Genomic DNA, 22,468 nt, shown 5'->3' with positions numbered 1-22,468 from the left:
CCAGTGTAGTTTTGATTATCGACCAGCTTATGACCACTGGCATTCTGCCGAGGGTATAGTTCTGACTTTTTTTTCAGTTCTGTTCATGAAATACCGCAAACCGTGAGTCATTTTTTTAGATTAAAAAAGTCACATAATTCTTCTATGACATAATAGCTCAGTCACGGAATCATTGGCGGAGCTAACGGGTATTCCAGATCTTTCAAGGTTTCATATTGTTTAGAATTGTTTTGTGTATAGACTTTGGTGGAATCGGAAGCGTTTGAGTTGTATGTACGTATACATATACCTGTGAAGGTGCACATGGAAGCGCTTGTGCCAAATTAAGCGCACAGGGCGCTATTTCGTGGTATACATTATGTGCATACAATTTATATTTTTTGCTTTAAAAATAAACTTTGAATGCTTGTAATGGAAGCCACCTTATTCCCTCATCGGATAACCCCTTTATACAATATTCTGGGAGACTGCTAGATTGAACCCTCTCCACCTGGCCAACCAGCAGTTCCCCTACTTTTTTTTACTTTATTATGCTATTAGAAATTTTATTGCAAGTTCCATATTGCTATGTTGTGAGGTCAGTTTTCATGTTCAGAGTTTGGAAGTGTTTAAGATCTATTTTACTTTGTTAAGTTGGGTTTTTTTTTTTTGTTTTTTCTTTTTTTTTTTTTAGACAAATGGCACTTGCAATCAAAGATGGGCTTGTTAAAGTTAGGGAGAGTTGTCTACGTCGGCCAACCAAAGTTTGCATGACTCAGGTACACAGTTAACGTGCTTTTTTGCCATCGTTACATTTTTGGTGATGAAAATGAATAGAAGCATCAGCTTTAAAGTGTAGTTGTGCAATAATTGTGTACAAAATCAAATAGCGCGTTTGACGTTTTCTTGGCAAAGTGCAACACAGTACTGACTCCTGTTCCAGATTATAACTTGTATGCATAATACGAAATATACAACTGACGTATTGTAAACGCTGCTTTCAGTAAAGGTCTATGTTTCGTCATGAAGTGATAAATCAGTTTTATGCAGTCGAAGGCAATATTCCAAATTGATGTTCATCGATATGTCCTACTTGAGGTACACCTTAAATCACGATCATGATTTACACAACTTACTTATGAAAATTTTAACCAAGCTGTTATATTCATTTATGTCAAATTTTTCGTACATCTTAGCCCATGTAGGTTGTTTACAGTTCCATTAAAGAAATGTTAAAGAACATTTGTCTGATTGATCTTTCAAACGGGCGGGTAACCCAGCTAGATGCTTGCGCATGCTTGCATGTGAAGAAATACGTTCAGTTTACCTACAGTGCCTTTCAGATATCCCCAGATGCCTTGTGAAAAATCCTTTTTAACAATATAATGTTGATTACTTTATTTTCTTTTTACAATGGTTCTTTACACTTCTGTTTGGATACTGATGATTGTGGATAATTCTTCGTGGATAATTCATACAAATTCCCATAGTTTTCGCTAGAGCCTGCTGAAAACTGCGAAGTTTGTGTATTGAATTTACAGATGTTTGCCTCTAATAAAAGATTCTTTTCTCAGAAATTCCGTTTCATGGTCCTCGATTGTTTTTGTCCATGGGTATTTTCCCCTTTCAATAATTACGCTTCCTGGTGCGTAGTTAGCGTGCTAGCGCGGTGCAATGACCCAGGAGCATATTAGTAATGCGGTTGCTGTGAGTTCAAGTCCAGCTCATGCTGGCTTTCTCTCCGGTCGTACTTGGGAAGGTCTGTCATCAGCATACGGATGGTCGTGGGTTTTACACGATTGTACATGTAAATTGCACATACATACACACATACATACAACTCTTTAATTAAGCTTCCAAAACAGCACAACAATTAGTGTGTAATGAAAAAAATATAACGTGTGAGGAGTTTATACTATATAAATCCCCATGACGAGATGCGGGCTCAATTTCGGTCGTGGACAGGAAATGGGTGGATACATACAAGGATATACATATACACGACTGGTTTAAAAAGCATTCCTTCAGTGTGCCGACACCTCTATATATTTCTTAATACTCAGGAAAATTCACTATATATATATATATATATATATATATCGGTCAGCATTATGGTTAGAGAAAAGCGGGCAGATCCCGGGGAAAACCTAGGACTATCAGTACCTTGCTGGCAAACCTTCCCACGTACGACGGGACAGGAAGCCAGCATGAGTTGGACTGGAACTCACAGCGATCACATTAGTGAGGAGCTCCTGGGTGATTGTATTGCGCTTTTAGATCTACAGCACAGGTTGTTGGTCTGTAAATATACATCTTAAATTGCATGTAGAGTCGACCATATTTTTCATGGCCATCTTATTTCACCCAAGAAACAAGAAACATCGGTGAATCGCACAAATTTGCACTTGATTGGCCAGATCGAGACACAAAGACAGCTTATCCATTGAAACTGACATTATATTCTGTTTTTTTTCCTCAGTTTTCGTTGATTTCTGTCTAATCAAGTTTAAATGAATTGATGACTTTCAAGTCTACGTGTACCTGAATAGGTGTATGGGCTGGAAGGATGTTCATAGCATCAAAAAAGTAACTTCCTCGCTAGGCGTTCAGCATGAAGGGAATAGTGCTACGACTGGTTGACACGTATCAATATAATGGCTTGGGCGGGGCGGCTTACTTGCCTTCGGTAAGTCGTTTCCGGTCAAGCAGCACTAGGTAAAAGAGCGCTGGAAATCCGGCCTGCAACAAGGAGGCACATTACATGCACTTTAAGGATTCCTTAATCAATCCTCCATTCTTGCCAAGATGGCCAAGAAACTGCGACGAGACTACAGTGTGTGTGTGTTTGGGCAACAATTAGAAAAGAGACGACCAGGTGTCTATAAAATAGCTGTTCCGCGTATACATCGAGCTGCGTATATGAACCTGCAGTAGCTGTGGGCATGTCTCAATGGGCCAGGCGGACAAATGTCCACCGCAGCAATGAGCAAAAAGTCTATAAATCGATTGGCTGATTTCGTCTCCAAGGGCAACAGGGCGCGATAGAAAGATAACAGGCTCCAGGCCTCGGAGGCCGAACCACGTGACGGATGCGTCCAATTCTTGACGTATATATCATAAAAGTAAATTGCTGCAGAAATGTTTGCTCACGTGTACTGAGATATTATACGATGATGACCCGATCTGTTGCCTGGTTGCTCTGGTTTTTCCCAGGGGATTTCCATTTGATCAGGCTTTAGATACCTCAGTAATTAATGTGAACAGGCAATCTATAATATTGCAACATGTATTGCCGCAGGAGCTACTATTACAGACAATATAGAGCCTATTTATTTGTAGACTTCATCATACAGGAGGTTGGATGACAAATCCTGATAGGTGTATAGGTTTTGATTTATATTTGATTGTATACTGTTGTTTAGCGCAATGTTGAAGGATTTTGCACTTCAAACCTACCAGTTAGTTTTGTGGGCGGAGAAAACCAGAGAGAAGGTTGGAGGTGCGTCACAAAAGTGCAATTGTTGAGCTGTAAACCAAAAAAAAAAAAACTTTGTTACGTTAGGCACATACCCTCTCTTTATGTAAGGTATGAGCAAACATGATTTTGACCTGAAGCAATTTTTTTATTGGATGCTGATTAAATAGATCCGCGCGAGGACAATATGGAATTGTGAGGCTAAGCTTAAACAAGCCTACACATGCATCGCTCAGACTCCAAAGGTCAAGCTTGTCTAGTGAGGACGGTGATGTAAATCGAGTTAAGAGAGTGGCGCATGCGCTGAAAGGAGCATGGAATATTGTACTTGTTCATCTTAATTACAAGCATTTTTTTCTGTGTTGGCGCAGAGAGCGAGATGTGGCTATATTCATCCACCCTCATTGTTCATAAAGGTATCACGTTTCTTATTGTATTGTTACAAACATGGCAATTAAAGAATAACCGAATAACCGAAACCAAGCATCTGTCGTTAGGTGGAAATTTTCATTCATCTCTTTTTAGTATAGAGCAACCTGCAGATGGTGGTGGGTTTCCCCCAGGTTCTGCCCGGTTTCCTCCCAACATAATGCTGGCAGCCGTCGTATAAGTGAAATATTCTTGAGTATGGCGTAAAACACCAATCAAATAAATTGATAAATAAATAAAATCTTAGTAAAGAAACACGATGTATGCATATAATTAAGTGTAATTTTTCAATGCACAAACCGGGCCCCGATAGCACAGTTGTTAGAGCGTCCGCTACGGAAGCGGTAGGTCCAGGGTCAATCCTGACTCGAGTCACACCTAACACATGTGAAGGGAATAGTGGAACGACTGGTTGACCCGTATCAGTATAATGGCTCGGGCGGGGCCCATTACTTGCCTTCGGTAAGGCGTCTCAGTGAAGCAGCACTAGATAAAATAGCGGTGGAAATCCGATCGCTGGGCGCCCGGCAGTGGGAAGGTCTATCAGCAACCTGCGGATGGTCGTGTGTTTCCCCCGGGCTCTACCCGGTTTCCTCCAACCATAATGCTGGCCGCCGTGGTATAAGTAAAATATTCTTGAGTATGATAAATAAATAAATCCAATCGCTGGGACACACGAGATGTGGGTTCAATCAAGACCTTTGATAATTTGTGGATTTTCTTCTCTCATTTTCTTTTCTCGTGGTGTTTTGGTGACACTAAGCTGCCGACAGCACACGCAAGGTCGTTTGCTCAGTCTATCGTTCATAAAAGCCGACATTTCTCCCATCAATACGGTGTACACATCTGTAAATCATACTTGAGAAAGTTCATCAATAAGTAACCCAAGATCATGGTTTACCCCAGTTTCCTCCACTCTCAAAACTGACCGCCATCGTGGGAGAGGAATATTCTTGAATATAGTGTATAACCACAAAATGAATAATTGTATAATGCTCAACATGTGTTTCCAAAACCTACAAAAATACAGCATGCACCCAGAGGGTTATGTTCAACTTGTCTATCAACTCATATTGGGAACGATTTTCTCAAAAGAGAAAAAAATATTTAAACATGATTTGGATCCCTGTAGCCAATTGGATATGACTCAGTTTTGCAACAATTTAATTCGACATAAATATTGAGTTAAAATGTAGAACAGAGTAGAGTAATTTCTACTAGTTATTATATTATCATTTGTCATGTCTGAATCAACTGTGAACAAAAAGTAAGTATACCTGACCAATTAGCCAAGCATGGCCTTGTATTTCCTATACATGTATCTTAGTTGACTCTTTTACGCTAATGCTACTCTTCACACCAGTAATCCTGTCCAGCTACTCCTACCCCAGTTCAGCCCAGTCTAGCTGTGTGTATACATATTTATATTTGTTTATTCAGTAATTGAGCACGCCAGCGCGGCACAGTGACCCATGAGCCTCTCACAAACGCGGTCGCCATGAGTTCAAGTCCAGCTCATGCTGCCATCCTCTCCGGCTGTACGTCGGAAAGACTGCCAACAACCTGCGGATGAAGGTTTCCTCCCAATGCTGGCAGCCGTCGTATAAGTAAAATATTCTTGAGTACGGCGTAAAACACCAATAAATAAATAAATAAATTTTTCAATAACCGGTTTCTATTTATTTTTCGAAGTTTACTGGAAATGACTTGTTCGAAGTTCAATAACGTGCATGTAATTTCAATGAACTGTCTGACGTACATCACCTTCATGGACAGAAAAATAATACAAATTATACAAATTACCCCCTCCACCTCCCCTCCCCCTCCCCTCCCCCTAACTCAGAAACCTGAAAACTCACCAAGTCGAATTTAGCCGAATATCAGCCCGTTGCTTGAGAGTAATTTTTAACATATAACTGTTTACGTTGAAGCGTCAGGATGGAAGACAATGGGCTGATTCTCCCGCTTTCGAACACTAGGTCATCTAAAAAAACTCGTCACAGATTTCTGTGTGAAGATCAAATCGCGCTTCATGTACTTAAAACACAAACACTCGGCACTTTATACCAAGTATTTTGGGACTACTGTGCGGGGCTGTGAGGTCAAGTCCAGCTCATGCTGGCTTCGTCTCTGGCAGTACGTGGAAATGTCTCCAAGCAACCTGCGAATGGGCATGGTTTTTCGCCGGACCCTGTCGGCTTTCCTCCCACCATTATCCTGGCCGCTGTCGTGTGAGTGAAATATTCTTTAGTGCAGCTTGAAACACTAATTTCTCGAGAATGTTGATGAAGACAAGTGAAATAAATTTTTTTTTGCGCACTGAGGAAATTGTTAACTGAAGCTTTATATAGGCGTACACTGTTTGTAGGGCTTCACTTCGATGCACAAATGAAATAAATAATGAATTAAATGAAAAGAAAAAGGAATGAATAAATCAATGACTGGTGAAGGGTTAGTTCCTCATCAAAAAGAACACGGAAAATTGAAATTTACACGCACATGCTTTTATCCCCAACCATCTTTGTATGGTTTTACAATGCTGGTTACCCAGGCTTTATGTCACTGTATAAGTCTGAAAGTCTATACCACAGTTTTGTCCACGCCCCCCCCCCCACCACCACCCACAAAATTTAATCCAATCGAAGTTTTGTTATTATTTTAGAATAGCCCACATCAATACCTTTCAGCCTCGTCTTTGTGAGTGTTTCCGTTAAAAAAGAGGTATTAAAGTTCCTCTAATTTATGAAGTGAATAGCATTATAAGCTTTTCGAATCTTAGAATCATTTTAACTCTATAAAAGGAATAAGTGCGAGTTATAAATGTTGATTGAAAGATAATAAAGTGTACTATTCTTAGTAATTACAGCGAATCCGATTTGATTATGTAATACAGATTTTTTGCCTACAATCCCCAGCATAACCTCTTTAATTAATCAGTCCCCAACATTGCAGCAGCAGCAATCCGCTAACCCTTCTTCTTGATCATCTTCAGTTACCCGTTTACGTGACTCAGCAAAATTCGGCCCAGAAATTACCTCCCCTTTCATACTTGCACATTGCAGATAAATAAAGCGGACTCACGTGCCGATTCAGTGGAGGATCAAGGTCCTCGGACGCTCCGTGCATATCATACTGTCCAACGAGAAGTGATGGCTTGTCACCTGACGCGTGACCTGCCGAGATTTAACGAGATGTCACGTGACATCCATGATAACGCTCCGTTGTGTCAGATTCGAGATCAGGGGGTGTACAGGCCACGAGTTTTTTTACGAATAGCTTTTACCTGCGGCTACTTCATATTTTAAACGTTGCTGTTGTGTTTTTCGGGAAATATCATGGCGATTCCAAGTTACCATTTGTTGACGTTCGTGCTGCTGATCACAACCATGGTTTCTCAACGGAAGGTACTGGCGGATGATTGTACCAAAATTAGCGCTTGCAGTTGTAAGAACTCACAAGGGACCATAGATCTGTCACCATTGGATAGCGGAGGTGGAGACCCAAAGTATGTTACTTATGTTCGTACGTTAATTAAACGAATATGTACTCAGGGAACCCTGTCTTAATGGTTCAGATAAATAAAGCGTTGGGTCATTGCGACAATCATGCAGGCTTTTGACCAATGAGATCGAGACTTCGGCTCTGGTGAAGGTCGATGATTTCCACCGAGCATGAACATGAGTGCATATTTAGTCGAGCCATTTAGGGAGCTAGATTTTAATACATTACTTAGTCAATTCATGGCAATTTTATTTCCTAAAGAAGTCATCAGACAGGTCAGCCTAATGGCGATTGTCATTACATTCCACGATGGCCTCCATGACGAGCTAATGTAGAACAATAACACATGGGCGTCTTACCATCGATTACGAGTTATGAGTCCTGCTCATGTTCGGTCCTCTCCGGTCATAGGTGGGAAAGTCCAGCAGAAGCTTTCGGATGGTCGTGAGATTTCCCTTTGCTATGACCGGTTTCCTCCCAGCATGATAATGGCCGCCGTCATACAAGCGGGAAAAAAGTACGGTGTACAATCAAACAAATAAATAGATGGAATTTCATGTGCTGAAGAAGACGGTCTCAGTCAGAATCAAAATGGCACACCCTGCACAAAACATCAGTTTAGAACACAGAGAGACATTATTTGCTCGGGACGATGACTCGAGCAAATCGCTTTTATTGACTCTGACAGTAAAGCATCCATATCTTAATATACTTAATGCCTATATGACCGACATCCCTGCCCGTATTTACAACAAGGTAAGTCTGAAGTTATTATAAATGGTGGCTAAACCGTTATGTCTAAAGGACAAAAAAAGTATTTAAACCTATAGTGGACGTGTTGAATGACACGATTGTCGCATTGGTTTGTTACGTCGTGAAATGTTACAAATAACATTGTATTACAACCTACAAACTGGTATAATGCGGCGTAAATCTTGTTGGCACTCATATTCTGTATACCGCATGTATGGTTTTAACACTTAGAAAATTATATTTTAGCTTTTTCAGATACTATAATGTAGGCCTATGAGTAAATAGGCTATAGATGGATGCAAGCATTTTAAAAGTAAATAACTCTTCCTGTGTAATAAACCTCCATGAACTTGCCACGGATTGAATTCAATATTCATCTCCACTCACAAGGAGGTTCCTTTACAATCAAGTCAGGTGTAATGTTAAGAGTGCGTTTGAACACAGTATTGCAATTTAAGCATTGTCACGTTCATCGCGCGAACTTCAGCAAAATCGTCAGCGCCGTAGTTTGAGGCTCGTAGTTTGCAAAATAAACTACTAAATGTTATACTGTATAATCATTGTAACCTAACTGAAGTTAATTTAACATATTCAGACTAGCTTTGTTTTCAGTACGCAAATACAATCGACCACAGCATGGAGAGTAAGAGAAGAAAGGCGGCGACAATGTGTTAGTTGGCCATTGGTCACACGTGACCAGTGAAATTTTGCCTCTTGTCACCTTACCTCCGTTAAGGTTTTATGCTAGTTGTTCATGAAATTGCATGAAAAGCTGCAATTTATATTGTTTGTAGCAGCCTACCTTATCAGGCAGTTAAGAAATACAGTAATGTTACTTTCAATTTACGTATATCTCGGTTTGATTTGACGCTTTGTCCTAAATATATAAATTCGTGTCTTCAGGAAGGAAAGATTAAGGCTGATTGCTTTTGCTAAAAAATTCAAATGTAATGCAATGAGATTCCATGATATATATTTATTTCATTGATGTTTCGCGCTATACTCAAGAATATTTCACTGATTCATCGTGGTGGGCAATTTCATTGGCGGAGGATCCGGCGTAAACCACAGACCTTTGGCAAGTCGCTGACCCATTCTTCTAAGTGTTACGTACAGATTTCTCCCCTACATATAAAGCTTATTGACACGGGGTTTTCAATAAACGTGCCACCCCTCCGCGCGAGCCTCGTCGACGACTTATTGTCACCACGGCCCCAAGAATATTGAGAGAGTGGAAATCTAAAAATTTACATTCCATAATAAACTTTTTCAACACCATGTCGAAATAGCAGTGTGGAAAGTACCGTGAACCGGTCTCATAAAACGTTAGTAAGTTTCTTCTGGTTAATTACAAATGTTATGTTTACGCAATATCTTTACCATCCATAAACAATTTATTATTTGACTTTAACTGGAGAAACACACCATGTGGGCATTAGGCAATGTACTGAACTTTCATGAAGCCTGACCCTGCTCTTTAAAGGATTACTGTTGACGTGTATTTCACGTTTTCTGGTACCGAAGCTAACACGAAAGTAAGATTGTATAACGTATATTTTTATTTGATAGGTGACGAATGATAAAAGTAAGTGTAGATTAAATTGACGCACGATAGCTTTGCTGTTTACCTTATCGTATCCGGTTTCAGTATCAAGGTCCGCTGGGACTAAGAATGTGTACGGTTGGGCATATCGCACAAACTGCAACCCGCTGCCATTTTTCATATTTTCCTTAGATATATGGGGATCACATCATTGAAAAAGGTGCTACTGCAACTCAAGACGTGATTGATTAAACAATACTAGAAACCGGTATGTCTAACAGCAAGTATATCTATCACGAGTACAAATGTCCTTCACAGGTTACCAAGTAGAAAACGGACTGGACGCGTGGAGAACATGATGATGTTACGCGGCATATGCGCCGGGTCAAAGGTGTTCATTTCTAAATCTCATTATCTCGCGAATAAACACATGTATGATACAACGGCCATTGCACACAATATTACTTCCTTTATTCGTTGAACATTTATAGCTTTTTTATCCTTTCATACAATGTAATGTACGGTTTTGTATATTGTAATGAAATATAATGCAGTAAACATATTGTAATACAAACTCGTCTGGTAAGTAGATATGCAAATTTTAGCTTCCATTAAGTCGGTCGCTCTGTCGTTTGTGGGCCAGTCGGTAAAATGTTTATACTAATATAAACAAGGTTTAATATGGGTCGTTCATGTAACAAGGGACCTGGGTGCTACACGACACGAAATCGTATTTATTGAGATGTCGGAGCTATTGAGATTTTGCATTTTTTTCACTACCATTCCTTGTGGACTAACGCAAGATCGTTTCATTCTATCCAAAATAAAAACGATCAAATGGTCGTGGCTGAAGGTTTAGAAACCTTTACTACACACTGGCTGTGGGTTCAACTTGTAACGTCAAACTAGAATAGGTAAAATAATTCAAATTTGAAGTTAAGTTAGAAATTACAACTTGTAACTTCTAACTAAAGGTCTGTAATAATCATAACAGAACTTGTAAGGGTCATTCAAAGCCGCAAGGCCTTTCGCTTGGGAAAATTGATGAAAAGAAAACTTGTAACTAGGTTATTTTATTGGGTAAAATCTTTAAAACGAATATGTAGCACGTTTTTAAGTTCAGGATGATACGAAAGATGTTTTAAAAAATGTTTTATCATTTTTGCTAAAAAATGTACACAATATAGAATGTTGTAACTACAAGTTCACAGCAAAGAGTTGATAAGTCTTGTTTAGATCTCGAGAGCGCGTTCCTGGGAATTAATTTGTTAAATTACACAAAAAATTGCAAGATTAGGACGCTCTCAATGACTTAAAGTGTTTTTACTTTTAACAGAAAGCGGAAATTGTCCGAATTATAGTTTGTGATACAGAGGAAGTAAGATGCCTTAAAAAACAGCAAGTATCTCCAATTGTCAGTAAATGCTTTAGGCTGGTTAACGTGCTAAAGTTCCACAATGGCACGAAAGCTTTTTATCATTTTGGTACGTCGCTGTGAGCTCAAGGCAACGACTTGCTGGCTTCCTCTTCGGTAATACATCTGAAGGTGTGGCAACAACCTGCGGATGGTCGTGGGTTTGCCCCGGGCTGTACTTGGAACAAGTTTTGAGTAATTCTAGAGTAGTAAACTCTAATAAATTCGATTAACATCGCTCCAGTTCTGCTTAAGCCATGGTGCTAAGGGGCATGTGAATTACAATTATTTATGCGTTTACATGAACAGCTGGAATAAAACACTAACTCAGGTAAACGGACAAGAGGGCATATTTCACCGGTTACGTTTGACCATTTGCCGAATACGACACTGTTGTCGATGCTCTGGTTTTACTCTTTATGCTGTACGTCTTAATTATATGTTATATCCCTATCCATATTGCTGGGCGCCGTTGTACAAGCGAAATAATGTTGAGTGCGGCGTAATACACCTATGAAGTAAATTGATTAATAAAACAGCTTGTTTTCATAATATTGTCTGTGTTTATATACATGTAAAAGTGCAGATGGTCGTGTGTTTCCCCCGAGCTCTGCCCGGTTTCCTGTCACCATAGTACTAGCTGCCGTGGTAACAGTAAAATATTCTCGATTACGGCGTAAAGCACCAGTTAAATAAATAAATAAATAAACATACATGTAAAACTCTATGGCACAATTTTCGCACTGGTACATGTACATCACACGCATTTTTTCCGACATATGCAGCTCGAATACCTGCGTTGATTGTGTATTCAGGAAGTCCACTGTCCATAGTGTTTGTGTCACACGCAGTGTCATGTGCATTGTCACACGATAGTGTTTATCTCTTCATATCTGTGTAATGTTCTTACATCAGGTTCAACGTTATATGTTGAACCACTTTTCCTAGCATCTATAATACATAGGCATCCTGTAGCTTGACTCACGTGCACATGGCCCAAGCGACAGTCATATCAATCCTTACATATTTGATATAAAGCCAGCTATTGTCGCAACTTTAAGTCTGGACTTAAATCACATTAAATTTGTATTAGGATAAGATTAGGTGTATACGCCTGGAATAACTTTTTAATACCCTTGTGATCAACCGGCCCTTGGGGTTAAGAGAACTGCTCCATGACAAAACCAATCTTACCACTAAACCTTCAAATCTGAAATATTTAAATGTTTGGTGTTTCCAAGAACAAAATCTAGCTGGTTTCTCCCACCGTTAAACATGGCAAATAAATAAACAAATAGGTTAGTGAAAGCAAACCAAGTGGCTGTGCAGTATGACTTGACGTAAACCAAACCATGCGGCCATGCAGTATGGCATGATATAAACCAAATCATGCGGCCATGCAGTATGGCATGATGTAAACCAAACCAAGTGGCCATGCAGTATGGCATGATGTAAACCTAACCAAGCGGCCATGCAGTATCGCATGACGTAAAGCAAACCAAGTGGCCATGCTGTATGGCTTGACGTAAAGCAAACCAAGTGGCCGTGCAGTATGGCATGATGTAAAGCAAACCAAGTGGCCATGCAGTATGGCATGATGTAAACCAAACCAAGCGGCCATGCAGTATTGAATGACGTAAACCAAACCAAGCGGCCATGCAGTATGGCATGATGTAAACCAGACTAAGCGGCCAATCAGTATGGCATGATGTAAACCAAACCAAGCGACCATGCAGTATGGCATGACGTAAAGCAAACCAAGTGGCCATGCAGTATGACTTGACGTAAAGCAAACCAAGTGGCCATGCTGTATGGCTTGACGTAAAGCAAACCAAGTGGCCGTGCAGTATGGCATGATGTAAAGCAAACCAAGTGGCCATGCAGTATGGCCTGATGTAAACCAAACCAAGCGGCCATGCAGTATTGAATGACGTAAACCAAACCAAGCGGCCATGCAGTATGGCATGATGTAAACCAAACTAAGCGGCCAATCAGTATGGCATGATGTAAACCAAACCAAGCGACCATGCAGTATGGCATGACGTAAAGCAAACCAAGTGGCCATGCAGTATGACTTGACGTAAAGCAAACCAAGTGGCCATGCAGTGTGGCATGATGTAAACCAAACCAAGTGGCCATGCAGTATGGCATGATATAAACCAAACCAAGCGGCCATGCGGTATGGCCTGATGTAAACCAAACCAAGTGGCCATGCAGTATGGCATGATGTAAATCAAGCCAAGTGGCCATGCTGTATGGCATGATGTAAACCAAACCAAGTGGCCATGCAGTATGGCATGACGTAAACCAAACTAAGCGGCCATGCAGTATGGCATGATGTAAACCAAACCAAGCGGCCATGCAGTATGGCATGATGTAAACCAAACCAAGTGGCCATGCAGTATGGCATGATGTAAACCAAACCAAGTGGCCGTGCAGTATGCCATGACGTGAACCAAGTCTAATGAATCAGGCCATGGCAATACATTATAGCCCATAAGTCGCATGAAGCTCAAAGCGAAGCTGACACAGCTATATTTTAAGGGTGGGTTAACTTATGGTCCAAAATGAGATTTTGCCCTATTATTTTATTTGTCCAGATTTAAAGATATCCAGTCTTCTGACGCTGGGGGTAACTCTTTTTCCTGGAATCCGTGCACACCATTCTCTGAGGGGGACGGCACCTGTACAAATGTGGCGGTGAGTCATTGTTGTTATCGTCAACATTATCGTCTTTATCGTCGCCTACCACTTAGTTGTTGTCGTAAATGATTTTTTTTATCGTAGTGGGTAGTTATGTCATTATTTGAGTCGTTATCGCTATTAGAAATGTCACTATTGGATCATTACTGTTACATTCATTATGCCCATCGTCACTCTCGTCCTTCACAACATTATCATTTGCATCGTGCACGTAATTGTCGTTATGACACTTGGTCCATAATCATTGCACTTTCTAAGAAAACTCTCCACTCTTCATTTGTATTTGAATCTTCCTTTATTGTTTGCTAACAGTAAGTTTTTAAAGCTCTGTATTTCATCTTTCACGCTTATAGGCATTCTCAACTGGTTCCTTTTTTGTCTTTTCTGTATAATCTATGCATCTAAAAACACAGAATGTTCATTGACCATGTGACAATTTATGCAAACTATATACATCATTTTGATTAACGTTTTGTTCACGCACATACCTGTATGCATATGCTTTTGCAAATGCAAAATTGCACAGTATGCTGGCATGCCACTTTCACTCACTATTTTTGCACGACTGCACCGTATACCCGCATGCATCGAAAACGTGGCACAATCACGCATGCACAGATGGTGAAAACACGCTGGACAAATCTGCACCATATTGACACTGTCATCACTTTCACCGCACTTGTGTGATACTTGCACCATCGAACACGCACATCGGTTGCGTTATCGCACGCAGCACTTTAAAATGTACACTTGCAATGTGCTTTAGTGTTAAGCACTACTTTACAAGTGGCAACACCTCCTTGATTATATTTTGTGAACCACTGATTGTTTCTCAACATTTTTTATATCTTGATTATCATTGACTTTATTTTTAATGTAATTCATGACAAAATGGCTAAAAATGGTGAAACCCTAGCATAATTCAACACGTTTCGGAACTATTACAGTTTTACAGCCAGAAGAACGAATATTATAGAATATGGATTCAAATGTTTCGATAAATTTGTCTATTTCCTATCGGTACATTTGGTAGAAATGGCTCTCATTTGGGAAGAGCTCCGCTCGTATAATCGTATAACAGTGGATGCATACTGTAGAATCAGCGACGCCGCGAAACGATTTTAAATACAGAAAGTAGTTTTGCACGTTTTTTCCCTTCCACGTATCTGGACTATACGGATGTGACATGAAACTCAAGCGTCTGAAGCAGGTAAGTTTTATGAAATTCTGATTTCACTTCAGAATAAATTAACTAGTTAAAAATATTTGTCGTTTACCACTTCCACAGGTTTAAAGTGAAGTAAAATGAAATTAAGATATTTCTAATATCATCGACATACATTTTGCCAGCTAGGCTTATTTCTTCAGCAAAACATAAGTAGCGCACCTGTATAATTAGCTTGTGTGTTACTACGGACTGTAAATAAACATACCATTTTTGTGCCTTTACACCTCTTCAAAAGTTACTGATACAGTCTTTACACATTTATCAGCATAAACTGTACTTGTAGATGATCACAATTTAGGAGTTGCAATACAATCCTGAAATTAAAAAAGTAAATGGCAGTTTTGCCCTAGTAATAGAGAGTTGGTCAATGTTTACTTATGGATATGGCCTATATTTATCCGCCAGTGACAACATTGTCTTTTTTGCAGTATTTTAATTTGCATTTGTATTAAATCTAAAGACTACCGCTCCTAATGTCGGAACTTCACGTATAAGTAATGAAGCTACCACATAAAACCTGAAAAGTATAGTTGACTACTTTAAACCTTACACAGCGCAGCACTTAAGAACGAATAAAATATCGGGCATGGATGCAGCGGTACTGCTATACGTATATTGTAAAACCGTTTTCGCTAGCCTATTCCTGCGAGCAAGGCTCCATGCTGCCTGAACAGTGCGTCACATGCGATTACTCAGTATGGTGACGTAGCTATTAAACCATGGGCTGTTTTAGTAAACAGCCGCAAATTGCTGCTGAAACAGAAAGCTATTCAGGGAAACAAGAAAGTACTCACTCCCCCCCCCCCCCCCCCCACTCCTCACACTTACAGAAATCTTTTGGCTGCAGTTCGTTCTTTAAATGTGTCTGAATGAAGAAAAAAATTTAAGGTCTTTTTAGAACAACATCCAAATTGCGGTAAAGCTTGCCGAAAGTACCTTATTCATACGTTTTGACAAATGTTTTGTGTATACCTGTATAGCAGAGTCAGCTCACAATTAGCACATGTCTATAAATGAAGGTTCTTAGGCAGCAGGGTAGTGACCGAAACAGAAATCAAAAGTCTGGTATGCTGGGTAAATTTTATGATTAATCTCTGACGTAGCGGGGATAACCTATCAATGTTAAGAGAATAGATCTTACGTAAGAAACGGAATATTTATACCTATAGGCGTACTATGCAATCACTGATTCAATATGCAAGTTTATCCTGTACACGAGATTTACACGTTTTATTTTAAATACATAATCTGCACTACCAAAGCATGTTGGCATGTTATAAAATAACGTGTTATTTACTTTTGCATGTTGTCCAACACGTTTTGCATGTTTCTCTACGTGTTTTGCATGTTTTCCTACGCGTTCCACCTCAAGTTTAGCTATATTAACAGCTCATCGAAAACAGCTGCATGGTTTCATCTTTTTACACTGGCCACCAGTTAATTCGCATCAGCTGCATGGGCAAACGGTTATGCAGTATATATTCAAAACTAAGGCACTGGCAAGTGTAATGATCATTACTTGTTATACGAAGGCTTGTCAAATTCAAAACGGAGTTCCTTTCAACTACATCAACATTGGTTCGCAAGACAGCGCCGCCTTTGTTTCCGGAATTGGAAATCTTCTGTCCCTTCAATATTCAGCAACGATTGGAGGCGTAAAGCGGTAAGATATCTTCAAATTACTTTCCATAATGAATTTTACATCTAAACAAAAGCAACAAAAACTTAATGCACGCTACTAATGAATTCTGCTCAGTTTCGTTCTATTAATTTCCTTTTACCGTTGTCCTAGATCTAATCCTGTAGACAATTTACAATAAAATAATAAAAATACATGACAAACCAAACACTAAAAAATAGCAAACACTAAAAATTTAAAAAGAAGAAGTACCAGTGTAATTCTTATTCGTCAAAGTTGTCTTCTATAAAAGGCACCATCATCATATATTCACTTTTACAACCATGAATTGAGATTTATTTATTTATCTTATTATTTGATTTCTGTTTTTCCCCGTACTCATAAGTATTTCACTTCTATGACGGCGGCCATCATTATTGTGGAAGGAAAGCGGGCACAGCCCGGGGGAAATCCACGACCGTCCGCAGGTTGCTGCAGACCTTCCCACGTACGGCCGGAGAGGAAGCCAGCATGAGCTGGACGTGAACTCACAGCGATCGCATTGGTAATGGCCTCCTGGGTCATTACGCTGCGCTAGCGCGCTAACCAAGTGAGCCACGGAGACCCACGGAGCTTAAACAGTTTTATATTCTTCTAGGACATCCCATGTGAATCTGATCTGTAATCCCAGGAGATCGCCAGGAACGTTTGAAGCCATCGGTGAGGATCCCCGGATGTTAGCAAATTACGTAAGTACAGTGTTGGTAATTCGGCCTTTCTTCGTATTTCTCTATATTGAAGTTATCTCAATTTATTTGATTGTTGCTCAACGTCATTCTCAAGAATGTTTAGCTTAAACCACGTCCACCTGTTTTATACATGGAGGAAACTGATGTTCCGTGAGTAAATCTACTAACTCTCGCGAGTAAGTGGCGAACTTTTGCACACGAGATATACATCATATTTGTGGGTCAGACTGTTTATAGCGAGCTACATGTAGTCTTAAACAAGACAGTGTCCGGACGTCCGCTTATTGCCCCCGTGGTACCGGGAACCTTGGACGCAAAAGACAGGTTACAATTGAATTGGGCGTTTGTGATATTCCCATCATTATTTATACAGCAGCTGTAGAGGATATGGGCACTTGCAATAAAAGCGCAACTGAGATTCATATTTTGTTATCGATAACTTTTGTACTATCATGGTATTTGGCTTGAGTACTGATCTCACTCATTAGCCTTGAACATAACTTGTGTCTTTTCAACATCGTTGAAATTGCTCTCCGGCCAGTATTTATACCTGCAGGGCTGCCTAAATCTTGGTTGATGTAGTAATACAGTACCCAACAATGCTGAGAACTCTTTGGAAACAATGCCAATTTTTTCAAGTTTTTCCAAGACGTGCCGATTGCCTGCCTTGCTCCCCACCGTTTGACACTTCATTTATGTAGATGATTGTAGAATTAGCTTTTTGACAGGAGACTGTACCTCACATTTGCTCGATACAAAAGCTGTGTTTTTCTATTACGATTCCTGTACTCACTTGGTGTCCTTTGGATTTGGACGTAAACCATTTGCTCGCTCCATTGACTGCTTCTCTATCCATATACTTCCTTAGTTCTTTGGTAATTTGTGTTAAACGTCGCTTTAGGAAATTTTCTTGAGATTATTGACCCGGAACGTCCATATTTGTTGACGAATGTCTGTTTGCATAGATGCATAGATCATGACGAGAAACCAAAACAGACAAAGACTGCAAGGGAAATCTTTTTGGAATAGTCAGCAAAATTTTGGGGGTTAATCGACAAGCATTTCTAGAGAAACTCCATCCGATCATGGTCCCTTATTTGGCGCTCGGTTCTATGGAGAACAATTGTGAGCCAGTGAAGACTCTATTAGCTGAAGATTTCTTATTTGTCGCTCTGTCTTATCGAGGATAATTGTCAATCTAAACTTAGAGGCTTTATTTACTAATCACTTCTCTAATGTAAAATTCCATGTTTTCGATTTCAGTTTATGGTTTACACGGGTGTTTACGCATGTCCGGTGGCAGATGTTGATTCCGGAAATGGGTTCTCAGCCGGAAGCATTCTGCTCATTATGTAAGTTTACCCTGCTGGAGTATGCGTCTTAAAAAAATTAAGCAGAAAGTCGGGAGCTGCCTCTACCGAGAGGTTAAATCGCTAGGACTAAAGGGACGCGGGTTCAAACCTGGCGGTTGACTGAATTTTTACGGCTTTGCCCAGGCGCGACTAGGTACCATGTTAATATCACAACTTGTCTAGTTTAACTGGAATACTTTGACCTATTACGTCAAATGCCTATCGAGCCTACCTTGATTATGTACGAGTCTATTTAAGAAAAGTCGTCCGACGTGAACGTTTTTAACTTCGCCAAACTTGATTTCCGTGATACAAGTGAACATATGTTGACGTGATTTGTTACCCCATAAAATGGATCTGCTCATCTGATGAAAATGATCTTGTTTAGTTTTACATGCTGTTGACATTCTATGTAATTGTAGTCGTGCTTGCTCATGTTCTTGTTTTTATCAGATTCTTTATTCTGCTATTCCTGTACCTCATCTGCGGGGTGGTGTTCCAGAAAATCTTCAAGAAATCGTCTGGGAAAGATCTCATTCCGCACGTCTTGTTTTGGACAAGTTTGCCTGGCCTCATACAGGTACACCTCTAGTTCTAACACACATGGGTGTGTAGATGAATGGGATGAATGGAGGATGGTTGGAAGGAAGGATGGATGCATGGCAAATGAATGGATGGATGGGTAAAAGTATGAATGAATGGATGGATAGGTGGATGAGTGTATGTGTGGGTAAAAGAATGAATGAGTGGATGGATGGGTGGGTGGGAAAGAGTGAATAGATGGAGGGATGGATGGATGGATTTGGATGGGTGGGTGGTTGGGTGGGTGGTTGGGTGGATGGATGGATGGATGGATGGGTGAGTAAAAGAATGAATGGATGGATGGATGGGAAAAGAATGAATGGATGAAGGGATTGATGGATGGATTGATGGATGGATAGTGGATGGGTGTGTATATGGATAGATGGATGGATGGATAGATGTGTGTATGGATGGATGGGTGAATGCTAGGATGGATGGATGGATGGATGGATGGATGGATAGATGAATGGGTAAAAGAATGAATGGATGGATGGGTGAGGAAAAGAATAGATGGATGGATGGATGAATGGATGGATCGGTAGGTGAAAGGATGGATGGATGGAAAGATGGATGGATGGTTCGAAGGAAGGATGGATGCGTGGTAGATGAATTGATGGATAGATAGATAAATGGATGGATGGATGGGTTGATATCTGAGTAAAGGAATGGATGGATGGATGGATGGATGGATAGATGAATGAATGGATGGATTGCCGTAGGTGGCAAGACCTGCCATCAGCCTGCGGATGGTCATGGGTTTTCCCCGGGCTTTGCCTGGTTTCCTCCAACCAAATGCTGGACGCCGTCGTATAAGTGAAGTATTCTTGAGTACGGCGTAAATCTAAATGAATAAATAAAATAAAGCAGTGGTAAATGTAAATTTACAGGAGGTTACGGATGACCATTTTCAAACTTTCACACTGTCGTCGTTGCTTTTATTTTACTCTCTATACTGTATGTCTTTATATTACATTTATTTTTCAGGCTGGAGTATACTTTTCCTTTTCCTGCGGGAAAGTTAACAAAGGATATGAAAATGTATGACGACGTGGTGAATATTGCTAACTGTAAATTAGTGAACTGCCGAAATGAGAAGAGACGAATACGTGGGAGTAGAGAAGGGTGTCCGAAATTAGGAACGAAATAGCAGTGTGAATATGGTTCCAGAGTATTTCGCGATGCAAAACCATTAATCTGGGAAGTTGGAATAAGTCTTAAAAGAAATCGCCTTTGAGGTAGGAATCATGAACAAAACTTTCAAAATTCCGCGATACAAAACGACTTTTCTGGAGCAGTGGAATAAGTCTTAGACATATAGACAAAAACAAACCTTCCGAATCTGGAACAAGATAATGAGTTTTAATATCATGGTGGACGAGAATATCGCAAATTATCCTTCCGAACTCTGAAATTAAATGACAGGTGCAAACGTGATATACGAAGATATTGGTAAGACATCTGCCGAGCTGTATAAAAGGTGAAAGTCTTGTCGTAAGTAACATTTTGTGATTGGTGACATAGATTCCATTCTTACGGTGTACAAATCTATGCTTTCATGCAGCGCAAGATCACTTGTTATTGAGCATCATATGTGGAAAGTACTATACAAAATAAAGGCTCTTGGTATTTGGCTCAATGCCCATAACATAAATCATTCTTTGCCTTGAAGTAGGTTTGTTGTTGGTGTACACTACTTGATCACATGGCAATCCAAGGAGATATTAAAAACAACAAGAATGAAATATATGGAAATAAAGACGAAAAGAACAAAAAAAAAGCAATGTTGAGTTTCAAATAGAATCGTTGTTTGTTTTTTAATGCTTTGTTACAGTTGTTACATCACGGTTTAAAACATTGACCTCTGACACTTATCATCGCAGAGCTTATGTAGTAAGTCTACATACTGTTCACAATGGAGATTCGTGCATCATCGTGCCATCCCTGCCGTACATGTATCTCTCTACGCCAATATCGATGTGCTATGTCTATTGCAAACTAGGTTGCGCAAAACTTTTACCCTACCGGAATAAAGCCAGAAAAAAATTAATTTATGTTTTATAGGCAATGTGCCTTATTTGTATTTAAATATCGTCCGTAATTAATTTTCGAACGTTAAGAACCATACGGAGAAATGCACGTTCGTTGCTTTGTATGTCTATAGATTGTGTTCTATAAGTTTGTAATACTAAATTCGAAGTGTATCGTGTGTTGGAAGCCAAAACGGAGTAAGATCCATTATAACATCGTCTTGTGTCTGTATATTAAATCATCAGGCTTTCATAAGGACAGTATTAGATGGAAATTATTCTAAATAGACGCCTGTACTGTTCATAGCAACGAACAGGTGTATTTTGTGTCCCAAAGCATTGTAGTTTTCTAAAATCCGGTTTCACTGGGATAAGCAGTGCAAAACTGTAGTAGTTCATTCACAAGGTGCAGGGTTCAATATCGGCCTTTGACAAAGATTGCGACCTTCTCACTGTCCATGGTTCCTTGGTGAAAATAAGTCGTTGATGACGCCTACATGATTCGTCACACATGTAACAGTTTTGTCAATGATTGGTCAAAGGTCGGTGGTTTACCCCGATATTCTGGTATCCCCTACGTACCAAATTGACCGCAATCAGTATGGCATAAAATAAATGAAAACGTCAAATCACTTTCTTTTTGTAACATCTGTTCTAAAAAAAATCGTAGATTTTGTGTTAGGCATACTCATACTCTGAGTTGTTTTCAGAATATGACGCAGAGGACAATATGCGATTAAAACAAATTAAGTGAAAGATGGAGTTTGCTGTATATTTTGTGGCTGGTGAACACAAAATGCGATAAATGCGAGAGATATATGCTTGCGTAATTCCGTAAACATTTGGGAGACGATGAGCAGAAATATTGCTAAAACCCAAGACAAGTATGGCGATCCATTGATATATATCCGTGTCTCTTCGTGATCTATCGTGATCTTCGTGTGTTTGTGATCTATGTATTTTAGTGCAAGAAAGGGACAACATGCTAAGGTGAGTTTAGATAAATTTATTATAAAATTGAAGCACCCGCCGATGCCTTCTGCTTGGCCTTTGCTTTTCAGGCAATACTAGAGACGTGCAATATGAGTCGTTTCATGTTTTAGCATTTAAACCAA

General features: G+C 39.8%; 1 protein-coding gene and 1 long non-coding RNA gene across 3 annotated transcripts in view; both read left to right on the top strand.

Annotated features, from left to right (window-relative positions):
* Window positions 1-7,121: 7,121 nt before the first annotated feature.
* The window catches only part of LOC135477612 (uncharacterized), a 51,104-nt gene continuing 35,757 nt past the window's right edge, over window positions 7,122-22,468 (top strand). For both annotated transcript variants that reach the window (XM_064757780.1, XM_064757779.1), the window contains exons 1-2: window positions 7,122-7,388; window positions 13,695-13,794. In XM_064757780.1, the coding sequence (XP_064613850.1) occupies window positions 7,219-7,388; window positions 13,695-13,794 (270 nt within the window). In that variant the 5' untranslated portion in view covers window positions 7,122-7,218. The remainder of the gene's footprint in view (window positions 7,389-13,694; window positions 13,795-22,468) is intronic.
* LOC135477616 (uncharacterized) lies at window positions 18,656-21,356 on the top strand. Its single transcript, XR_010445218.1, has 3 exons — window positions 18,656-18,744; window positions 19,198-19,324; window positions 20,311-21,356. It is a non-coding gene; the product is annotated as an uncharacterized LOC135477616 (long non-coding RNA).

The sequence above is a fragment of the Liolophura sinensis genome, chromosome 11 (genome assembly GCF_032854445.1).
Source record: "Liolophura sinensis isolate JHLJ2023 chromosome 11, CUHK_Ljap_v2, whole genome shotgun sequence".
Lineage (NCBI taxonomy): Eukaryota > Metazoa > Mollusca > Polyplacophora > Chitonida > Chitonidae > Liolophura > Liolophura sinensis.
The sequence above is the reverse complement of the archived record's forward strand: the minus strand, read 5'-3'. Positions and strand labels throughout refer to the sequence as shown.